The 11,219-nt window shown below is 36.7% G+C and overlaps 1 protein-coding gene across 1 annotated transcript in view; it reads left to right on the top strand.

Moving 5' to 3' along the window:
* LOC104781674 (DNA-directed RNA polymerase I subunit 1-like) overlaps positions 1-8,751 on the top strand; it is an 11,413-nt gene extending 2,662 nt beyond the window's left edge. Inside the window, exons 5-21 of the mRNA XM_010506397.2 lie at positions 488-712; positions 806-973; positions 1,181-1,343; positions 1,528-1,715; positions 2,088-2,351; positions 2,505-2,593; positions 2,768-2,915; positions 3,010-3,228; positions 3,396-3,731; positions 3,814-3,958; positions 4,129-4,337; positions 4,668-4,870; positions 5,158-5,356; positions 5,433-5,701; positions 5,893-6,033; positions 6,141-6,897; positions 7,847-8,751. Of these exons, the coding sequence (XP_010504699.1) occupies positions 488-712; positions 806-973; positions 1,181-1,343; positions 1,528-1,715; positions 2,088-2,351; positions 2,505-2,593; positions 2,768-2,915; positions 3,010-3,228; positions 3,396-3,731; positions 3,814-3,958; positions 4,129-4,337; positions 4,668-4,870; positions 5,158-5,356; positions 5,433-5,701; positions 5,893-6,033; positions 6,141-6,897; positions 7,847-8,443 (4,320 nt within the window). The 3' untranslated portion in view covers positions 8,444-8,751. The remainder of the gene's footprint in view (positions 1-487; positions 713-805; positions 974-1,180; positions 1,344-1,527; positions 1,716-2,087; positions 2,352-2,504; positions 2,594-2,767; positions 2,916-3,009; positions 3,229-3,395; positions 3,732-3,813; positions 3,959-4,128; positions 4,338-4,667; positions 4,871-5,157; positions 5,357-5,432; positions 5,702-5,892; positions 6,034-6,140; positions 6,898-7,846) is intronic.

Below are 11,219 nucleotides of genomic sequence, written 5' to 3' on the forward strand. Positions count from 1 at the left end.
TGTGTATGAGAAGTGCCTTAGGAAGCATCATTAGCCGAATCCCATTAAATTCAGTATGCCCCTGTTTTACTCATTTTTTTTATCTTAGTAACAATAACTTTCACAACTTGTTTTGGCATTTGATGATAAAACACTTTGAATTTTTTTACTGAACCCTTCATTTCTTTTGTATTATTTCTCCCATGATATTGCAATTGGTTCAAAGACCCTATGAAGTCAGTCACATAAAAGGACCTCGTACTTTTTGTTTTGATTCTGTGGATTCTAGAGAATGTGTGTGTTGCGCTCATACTCCTGTAGTTTTTCCGTTTACAAGTCTTATTCATGGACATTATATTTCTACATGTGTGCACTGGATTGACAAAGTGAATTTCCACGTCCAGCATGGTTCTGTTTTTTTTTTTGCTTTCTATTATTTATGTGATGCTCCTCCTTGATATCTTCAAAAGCTGTAATATTCCTTATCAATAACAATCTTTTTAAACAGAAAGGTATGAAAGCATCCGCAGTTGGAGCTAATGTGATTCGAGGGCTTAAGGTAAAGAAGTCCACAAGCCGTGTTGAAAATCCTGATGACTGTGATGATAGTGGTATCGATGCATTATCAGAAGCTGAAGATAGTGGTAAAGAGAACAGAGAAAAGTCTACGGAAATATCTAAAGAGTTTGAACAGCATAAGGATGATTCTAAAAGAGACCTTTTGCCTAGTGAGGTTTGTTACTGATATATCTTAACTTTACAATTAGGCGCGGTCAATATTTTCCACTTCGTTAGTAGTGTGTTGATATTATTACACTTGTATCAGGTGAGGGAAATCTTAAAAGATCTGTGGCAAAATGAGCATGAGTACTGCTCCTTCATTGGTGATCTTTGGCAGAGTGGATCTGAAAAAGTTGACTACTCCATGTTCTTTTTAGAGAGTGTTCTTGTGCCTCCTATTAAATTTAGACCTCCAACAAAAGGAGGTGATAGTGTGAGTAATTCCTTACAAGTGATACTGTTTGGTTGCTGTTATATCGTATCTAATTTTTGGAGTTCCTTTTAATTTTGTAACTTTTGGCGTTGCCTTTGTGGGTCAATTTCTATCCATTTTCTCTCAATTTTTCATTTCCATTTTTTTTCTCCTGTTGTTGTTCCCATAAACTCCTGTATANCGCTCTTCCGATTTTGTTTCTTACAGGTTATGGAACATCCTCAAACCGTAGGACTGAACAAGGTCTTACTATCTAACATAACACTCGGGAATGCCTGTACTAACAAATTAGATCATTCTAAGGTAATTTCCAGATGGATGAATCTTCAAGAATCAGTCAATGTCTTGTTTGATAGCAAAACTGCCTCAGGTTAGCTTCTTGCACATTCCCTTGTTTGATATGCATCTAATCTGAAGAGCTTCCTTAGTTTTTTCTAGCTATGTGTAGCAACTGGCTGCCCCACTTTTCTATCTGTTTCCTTGTGGACTTGACAGCCTGTTTAGAGCATCTTGTATTGGTATAGACTGACAGTTATGGCTAAATTCCCTTACAGTTCAAAGCCAGAAAGACGGCTCTGGAATATGCCAATTGCTGGAGAAGAAAGAGGGTCTATTTCGGCAAAAAATGATGGGAAAGAGAGTGAATCATGCATGCAGATCTGTTATATCTCCAGATCCTTATATCGCTGTCAATGACATCGGGATTCCTCTTTGTTTTGCTTTGAAATTGATATTTCCCGAGGTATGATGTCATATGTCAGTAAATTGAACTTGTTATCTGACACATAATTACTTCACCGAATTTCACGAGTACTCTTTGGCTGTTAAATCCCACGTCCCAACAGGCTTAGATGGTTAAATATTGTGTTATTGATCTGAAATTTATTGTGAAGACAACTGTTGCTTTTACTTGTATTGTAAAATTTTAAACACCTTTCCACGTGCAAGCCTCCATAGTCTTTTTGTAAATTTGATTTCATATCAGATTTTGCATCGTTTTCCTTTTGCGTTAGATATTACATCATTTTGCTTAGATGTACAAGGATACATGTCTGACCTGTAGTGTAAGCTTATGTTTGGATTTCCAATAATCGAAGTTAATTGTATTGCGCAGAGGGTGACTATTTACAATGTTGAAATGTTAATGGAAGCTATCATTAATGGTCCTGACATTCATCCTGGAGCTACCCATTTCTCTGACAAATTATCTACAGTGAAGTTGCCTTCGGACAGAAAAGAACGAATTGCAATTGCAAGAAAATTAGGGTCCTCACGAGGAGCCACTACAGAACTTGGGAAAACTTGTGATATCAACTTTGAAGGTAAAGTAGTCTATCGACATATACGAGATGGTGACGTCGTCCTTGTGAATCGTCAGGTGTGGACGCATACTGTTTTATTTCATCAATATTGCCTGTCTAAAATGTTTCTCAATTTTGTATTTTGGTCGTAGGCATTGTATTCTTGGTCTTCACTTCTTTGTCTTTGCTAAATGTTTATTTATGTTCCATGTATTTCTTTTCAATGGCAGCCAACATTGCATAAACCTAGCTTAATGGCGCACATTGTCCGTGTTCTGAAGGGGGAGAAAACACTTCGTCTCCACTATGCAAATTGCAGGTACACTCAATGGATATTGAGAATTCTGTCTCTTCCAGATGTCATTATTTACCTTGTTTGCAATCTCTTTTCAAATATTACATTGTTGTGGACCTTTACCATGTCTTGGTTGATCTTCCACACATTTGCTTTTTATCTCTCAAAACTGGCTTAAAATACTTGCTTTCGTTCCAGTACATACAATGCAGATTTTGATGGTGATGAGATGAATGTGCATTTTCCACAAGATGAGATTTCACGTGCTGAGGCCTACAATATTGTCAATGCTAACAACCAATATACTAGGCCGTCGAATGGCGATCCACTTCGAGCTTTAATTCAGGTTGTACTTTCATGCTATTTCTTCAAACCTTTAGTTTTCACGAATTTTGTTGTTTATCAGTGATTAATTGTTGATGTTGCATATTTCTTAATAGGATCATATTGTCAGTTCCGTTTTACTTACTAAGAGGGACACATTTTTGGACAAAGATCAATTTAATCAGCTTCTCTTCAGTTCCGGTGTAACTGACATGGCACTCAGTTCTTTTTCTGAAAAATCTGGCAAGAAAGTCGTGGTATCAGCTTCTGACGCAGAATTGTTGACAATTACGCCGGCTATTTTGAAACCAGTGCCTCTTTGGACCGGGAAGCAGGTAATCATTATACACACTGCTGATTTTATGTTGGTTCTTTAATCAAGCTGGTTTTCCCACATGTTGCTATATGCTTCGATATACAAACTGTACCACTAAATATCATTATGCATCTAAAGAATGCTTTTTCTTCTCATAAGCTGAGTTATGTTATGATTCTCTGCTAGGTTATCACTGCAGTGTTGAATCAGATAACCAAAGGTCACCCGCCATTCACCGTAGAGAAAGCTACCAAACTTCCAGTTGATTTCTTTAAATGTAGATCGAAAGAAGTAAAACCTAATAGTGGAGATTTGACCAAAAAGAAAGACATTGAGTCATGGAAACAGGATCTTAATGAAGATAAACTGCTCATCAGAAAAAATGAATTTGTCTGCGGTGTGATTGACAAGGCGCAGTTTGCTGACTATGGGTTGGTTCATACAGTGCATGAGCTTTATGGTTCAAATGCTGCTGGAAATTTGCTTTCCGTTTTTAGTCGTCTATTTACGGTCTTTCTTCAGGTTTGCTCTCGTGTAGTTGATAATTTTATTTTCCATTTGTTTCAGAGCTTTGCATTCTGAATCCTGTTTTTACATCTTTCAGATTCACGGTTTCACTTGTGGAGTTGATGATCTCATTATTTTAAAAGATATGGATGAAGAGAGGACAAAGCAACTTCACGAATGTGAAAAAGTTGGTGAAAGAGTACTCCGGAAGACCTTTGGCATAGATGTTGATGTTCAGATAGGTATTCAAATCGCGCAGCAAAATATGTATTGCATTAAGTGTGCATGATTGTCACCATGGTCGTTTGTTATCATTCTGGATAAAAGATGTCCCTTTGTATAATATGAGGCATTTAAAATGTAATTTATCAAATAAACTTGATATTTTAACACATAAATATCTTGCTTGCAGATCCTCAGGACATGAGATCCAAAATTGAACGAATTCTTTATGAGGATGGGGAATCTGCCTTGGCATCTTTGGACAGGAGCATTGTAAATGATCTCAACCAGTGTTCAAGCAAGGGTGTGATGAACGATTTACTGTCTGATGGGTTACTGAAAACACCTGGAAAGAATTGTATATCGCTAATGACGATATCTGGGGCTAAGGGCAGTAAGGTGAGTTTGTGGTGACTCCTTTGGTATGTAGTGTTGGTTGTTCAAGTACGCATTTGCAGTATCTAAAAGTGGGTTTGCAATATGTTCTTAGAACCCTTTGTCTTCCCTCTGCAGATTATTAGCTCATGCCAACTTTTCCAAACTAAAACTTTTAATTTTTAGGGAATGGAGAAAAAATAAGCTTGTTTCCCAAAAAATTGATAGCTTAATTTCATCAATTTGATATAGGATTACTTTTGTTGTTTTTCCAATAGAGCCTATGTGTGTTGAAAGTAAAATTTGGGAGGCTAAGCTTTATCTTTTCCTTCTCATGTTGTCGAATTTGAGCAGGTTAACTTTCAGCAAATCTCTTCACACCTTGGCCAGCAAGATTTAGAAGGAAAAAGAGTTCCCCGAATGGTTTCTGGGAAGACATTGCCATGTTTCCATCCATGGGACTGGTCCCCTAGGGCTGGGGGTTTTATTAGTGACAGATTTCTTAGTGGTCTTCGCCCCCAAGAATATTACTTTCATTGCATGGCTGGACGAGAAGGGTAACTAACACTTTTAACTCAAGTCTCATATTTTTCTAGTACCTAATCCAATGTAATTGCTTGTAAGTATAGTTTTTCAAAAATATATAGGTGTGTCAAACTTGTTATCTAAGACTCCATATAGTGGAGCAGTCAACTTTTCTACTGGTTTATGTGTTAACATTTTACTAGGTTGAAGGTATTTTGTTGTAATCTCTATGATAAATCTGTCAAGAGTCGGTCAGCATCAGCTGGTTTGTCATCTTTCTTTTGTCGTTTTTGAACACTTAAAACATTCTGGTCTGCAGGTTAGTCGATACTGCAGTGAAGACATCGCGTAGTGGGTATCTGCAAAGATGCTTGATGAAAAATCTTGAGAGTCTTAAAGTCAACTATGATTGTACTGTCCGGGATGCTGATGGATCCATCATTCAGTTCCAATATGGTGAAGATGGTGTGGATGTTCATCGGTCTAGCTTCATTGGAAAGTTCAAAGAACTGACAGTGGTAAGCATTCCTTTTTGAACGGTTTGCCCTTTTCCTTATTTGCTCTTGGGAAGCTTATGTCGTTACTCTGGTCCAGAATCAAGATATGGTCCTCCAAAGATGCAGTGAAGACATGCTATCTGGGTCCAGTAGTTACATCAGTGATCTGCCTATTAGTCTTAAGAAGGATGCTGAGAAATTTGTGGAGGCAATGCCAATGAATGAACGTATTGATTCTAAATTTGTGAGACAAGAAGAACTACTGAAGCTGGTGAAGTCAAAATTTTTTGCAAGTCTTGCCCAGCCAGGGGAGCCTGTAGGTGTACTTGCTGCCCAGTCTGTAGGAGAGCCATCAACACAGATGACGTGAGTTGTTTTACTTTCTTATGTTTTGGTCTTTCACCCTTGAAAATTAGGAACTGAATTACATTGGTACTGAAATATAAATCTTACATTGGTACTTAAATCACATTGATATGCAGCTTTTGACTTTGGTTTTGCGTCATTCATGAAATATCAGCTTATGAAATCCTTTGTTCTGTTCTGTCAATTTTCAGGTTGAATACTTTCCATCTTGCTGGACGCGGAGAGATGAATGTGACACTTGGAATTCCACGTTTGCAAGAGATTTTGATGACTGCTGCAGCAAACATTAAGACACCAATAATGACTTGCCCTTTGCTGAAGGGCAAAACAAAGTAAGTTGGTTTAATTACGTTGGCTTTAACTATATATGCTCGACTACTTGCTCGACTACTTTCATATTATAAACGATTCTAACTTTTATGATCTGTCGTTTGTGCAGAGAGGATGCAAGTCATATTACTGATAAGTTGAGGAAGATTACCGTGGCAGATATAATAAAGAGTATGGAACTTTCAGTTGTACCATATACGGTTCATAAGAATGAAGTTTGTAGTATTCACAAGCTTAAGATAAAACTCTACAAGCCAGAGCATTATCCGAAGCACACTGATATCACTGAAGAAGATTGGGAAGAGACGATGACGGCTGTGTTTTTGAGGAAGTTGGAAGATGCGATAGATATTCACATGAAAATGCTCCATAGGATAAGGGGCATAAGAAATTTTGTGGAAGACACTAGTCCAAGAGCTGGGAATGAAACTGATAATGATGATTCTGTAAGTGGAAAGCAGACTGAAGATGATGATGATGATGGTGAGGGTACAGAGGTTGATGATCTTGGTTCAGATGCACAGAAGCGGAAGCAACAAGCAATAGATGAGATGGATTATGAGGAAAATTCTGACAATGAGACAAACGAACCGTCGTCAATTAGTGGAGTAGAAGACCCTGAGATGGATAGTGAGGATGAGGACGCAGAAGTTAGCAAGGAAGGTACTCCGGAACCACAGGAAGAGACTCTGGAACCCCAGAAAAAGGTAAAAACGGTAAAGAAAGTTAAAGAACAGAGTAAAAAAAAGAGACGGAAATTTGTTGAAGCTAAAGGAGACAGAAATATCTTGGTGGAATGTAAAGGAAAAAAATTTGAGGTCCATTTCAGGTTTTGTGCCGGGGAGCCTCATATTTTACTTGCCCAGGTACCCTTTTTTGTAAAGCTATGTCTCTTACAGCTTTGATGTGTGCAAGGCCCTCATTTAAAAAAAGTTGTTTAAACTTTCTTTCTTACAGATTGCTCAGAAAACAGCGCAGAAGGTTTTCATCCAGAATTCTGGGAAGATCGAAAGATGCACAGTGGCAAATTGTGGTGATCCTCAAGTGATCTACCATGGAGACAATCCAAAGGAGAGAAGGGAAATCTCCAACGATGAAAAGAAAGCCTCACCAGCACTCCACGCATCAGGGGTTGATTTCCCTGCACTATGGGAATTCCAAGATAAACTTGATGTCAGGTACCTGTACAGCAACAGCATTCACGATATGCTCAACATTTTTGGAGTCGAAGCAGCAAGAGAAACTATAATCAGAGAAATAAACCATGTCTTCNAGCTGGGAATGAAACTGATAATGATGATTCTGTAAGTGGAAAGCAGACTGAAGATGATGATGATGATGGTGAGGGTACAGAGGTTGATGATCTTGGTTCAGATGCACAGAAGCGGAAGCAACAAGCAATAGATGAGATGGATTATGAGGAAAATTCTGACAATGAGACAAACGAACCGTCGTCAATTAGTGGAGTAGAAGACCCTGAGATGGATAGTGAGGATGAGGACGCAGAAGTTAGCAAGGAAGGTACTCCGGAACCACAGGAAGAGACTCTGGAACCCCAGAAAAAGGTAAAAACGGTAAAGAAAGTTAAAGAACAGAGTAAAAAAAAGAGACGGAAATTTGTTGAAGCTAAAGGAGACAGAAATATCTTGGTGGAATGTAAAGGAAAAAAATTTGAGGTCCATTTCAGGTTTTGTGCCGGGGAGCCTCATATTTTACTTGCCCAGGTACCCTTTTTTGTAAAGCTATGTCTCTTACAGTTTTGATGTGTGCAAGGCCCTCATTTAAAAAAAGTTGTTTAAACTTTCTTTCTTACAGATTGCTCAGAAAACAGCGCAGAAGGTTTTCATCCAGAATTCTGGGAAGATCGAAAGATGCACAGTGGCAAATTGTGGTGATCCTCAAGTGATCTACCATGGAGACAATCCAAAGGAGAGAAGGGAAATCTCCAACGATGAAAAGAAAGCCTCACCAGCACTCCACGCATCAGGGGTTGATTTCCCTGCACTATGGGAATTCCAAGATAAACTTGATGTCAGGTACCTGTACAGCAACAGCATTCACGATATGCTCAACATTTTTGGAGTCGAAGCAGCAAGAGAAACTATAATCAGAGAAATAAACCATGTCTTCAAATCATACGGTATTTCTGTAAGCATCAGACACTTGAACCTCATTGCGGACTACATGACATTCTCTGGTGGATACCGACCAATGAGCCGTATGGGAGGAATTGCAGAATCAACTTCACCATTTTGCAGAATGACATTTGAAACAGCCACTAAATTCATTGTCCAAGCAGCTACTTATGGAGAAAAGGACACGCTAGAAACTCCCTCTGCTAGGATCTGTCTTGGCTTGCCCGCGCTTTCAGGAACCGGATGCTTTGATTTGATGCAGAGAGTGGAGCTCTGAGATATTCAGTACACATTCATATGATCTATTGTTTCGTCAACAAGATAGGGAGGCTTTGGGTTTTATGGTCGTTAACAGGGGGAAACCACCATACTTGAATGTTTCTCAAGTCTGATGTCATTCACTTTGATGTTGATTCGTCTGTCAAATCCTCAGGTGGAGCCATCTTGCTCAGTTATCTCTAATTTTATATTTGTAGTTTGCAACCTTTATTTAGTTGTTCTGTTTTCCCATAAGTGGATAGATGTATCTGCCGACATATTGAGAAAACGTTTGGAGCAATTTTGAGTGACGTCTTGATTCTGATTTGATGCGTCTTACTTAGGATGTTGTATGCATTAGCCACCTTATTTTTGTTTCTCCTAATTGTGTTTGAAAGTCTTGTTGTGATGATAAGTAACACATTTTCTAGTCTACCATACATATCAGTTGCGTCAAGTTAAGAGTACTCTGCAGATTGAACCAATATCATGAAACAAGCTTATGGACTTCTATTATAAACTGGGACACGAATGCGTTACATTTGATGTAGTTGATTAAAATTGAAACAAACTAGTAGAAAAAGGAAGTGCAAATCTGACGAAATTTGTTACTGACAATGACAGTGAATCATTTAAATTTAAGGTCTCTAAAAATAGTACCATATTACACAGAAGAAAGGAAATGATTTCCTTCCACACAATCTGATTTGACAATATAATAATAGTACATCAATTATTTATAACAATAATTGATAAAAAAGATGAATGAAACAAAATTAAGAGTCTGTAATTCAGTATGTGATGTTTGGAGAGAAAAACACAAAACACAAGAGCGGAGGAAAACGACGACGTCTTGACTCTTGAGACGGCCCCCCCCTCGTGCAGTCTTGAAAATCTCTCCCTCGTAAGTTTTATGGTCAACCCCTTCCGACACCTCTTTTATTACGTACTCTCCTCCTTGGCTCCTTGTTTCTTTCTTAAAAATATTTCTCACTTGATTCACTACTGCATTCTCATAATTATTACTGCTTATTTTTTTATTTATGCAAAAATCACAGTTCTCTTCTCTGTTTCCACATATTAATCTTAATTAGTAGATCTAGCATTGGATGTTTTTTCATCACACTCAGATCGATGTCCTCCATCGCTGCAAGAATGCTTGCATGTTTCACTAAACATTTTGCTCTTTCTTTCCCAAACCCAAGACTAACATTTTTATTTGTTCCCTTCATTTTTCACTCCCTAGTTTTTTTAGTTAACATCTCTAAATCCGTGTATTGCCATGTTCTTTTTGTGGGTCTTGACATCACTAGCTCTCACCAATACATTGTTTTAGTATTAAGCAAGATTCAATAAATAGTAACAGTTTATTTGTCTTTCTATAATGGGTTCATTAATTATTTTCTAGATGATTGATTATCATGTGCGTATATATATTACTCCCTCCGTTTCAAAATATAAGATGTTTTAGAGAAGTTTTTTGTTTTATAATATAAGATGTTTTCAAGTTTATATGGAATTTTTAGATTAGTTTAGTATTTTATATTATGGAGTATTGTTTATGATTGGTTGAATTTGTTAAAAGTAAAGATTTCTTAATATGCATGCTTTAGTTAAAACTTCCTATATTTTGAAACGGAGGTAGTATTATTTTTTTTTGCTTAATTTGTTACCTTTTTCTTTCTTTAATGGTAAATCAAGAGAAATAATCCTAGCTAGACCAAATCCCAAGCATAACTCTATCGGGTAATCGTTTAGAATCTCTTCCAATTGAGAATGGATTTAGAAAGACTAGACTATTCGCTTCTGTGAAAAGGCTGATGCTGACCACTAGCCCAACCCTAGATCAAAATCAATATTTTCTTCGACTAGCAAAACATATTTATTATACTACGGACTTTCCGTTAACTATTGTATTCCAAAACAACGTAACTATATATTCTACAATTAGATCATCATTACAAGAATGAAGCAAAAGTGTGTATTTATATATTTTTACATAGTAAAAATCTTGTATCTTTTGATGTACTCTTAGAAGGGTGTTTCAATGTGGAATATATTATCATACTCGTTTATAACCGACAAAAACAATATAAAAGACACAAGTGAAAAATACAAAATTTCTACTTCAATCATTGGAGTAGTTAATCGAGTTTAGATTTAGTTATTTGGCAATTCTTTATTTTTGTTAATGTTATAGATCATTGGAGCAATTCTTTCTTGCTTTCTTGAATTTCACTAATTTTCTCGTATGTGTACCCACCAAACAAGAAAAGGTGGTCTAAAGATTTTATTTAAACTTTATTTGAATGCTGCACTCATTTTTTCTTCCTTTTATTAAATATTCACCCTTTTTGCTTTAAGGAAAAAAGAAAGTAGGAAAATTGATAACATATATTGCTATAATATTTTTTTTGTTATTGAAATACGATTAAATTAAATTATATGATAGTTTAAATGATAAAATGCGCTCCTATCTATCATAACAAATGATGGGAATAATTTTATTTTTTGGTTGTTGCTAAGAATATGATGAGAATAATTACTAGGTTGCCATGAGTGTGTGTGTGTGTTTTCCATCGTGTATATAAGCATAATTACAAACAAAAAATGTAGGTGATATACACATTAGGTGAAGCCTAGAGTTTGTGTGGTACACTTCCTTTAAATTTGAATTGTGCAAAATAAATTAGTAGGTTACTATTTCTCTTCCACAATGTCCTCACCAACAACATATTATATATATTTTGCTTTTCTTTTATATTAACTGGCGCAGTTGTCTTCGAGACTGTCTT

The sequence above is a fragment of the Camelina sativa genome, chromosome 4 (genome assembly GCF_000633955.1).
Source record: "Camelina sativa cultivar DH55 chromosome 4, Cs, whole genome shotgun sequence".
Classification (NCBI taxonomy): domain Eukaryota; kingdom Viridiplantae; phylum Streptophyta; class Magnoliopsida; order Brassicales; family Brassicaceae; genus Camelina; species Camelina sativa.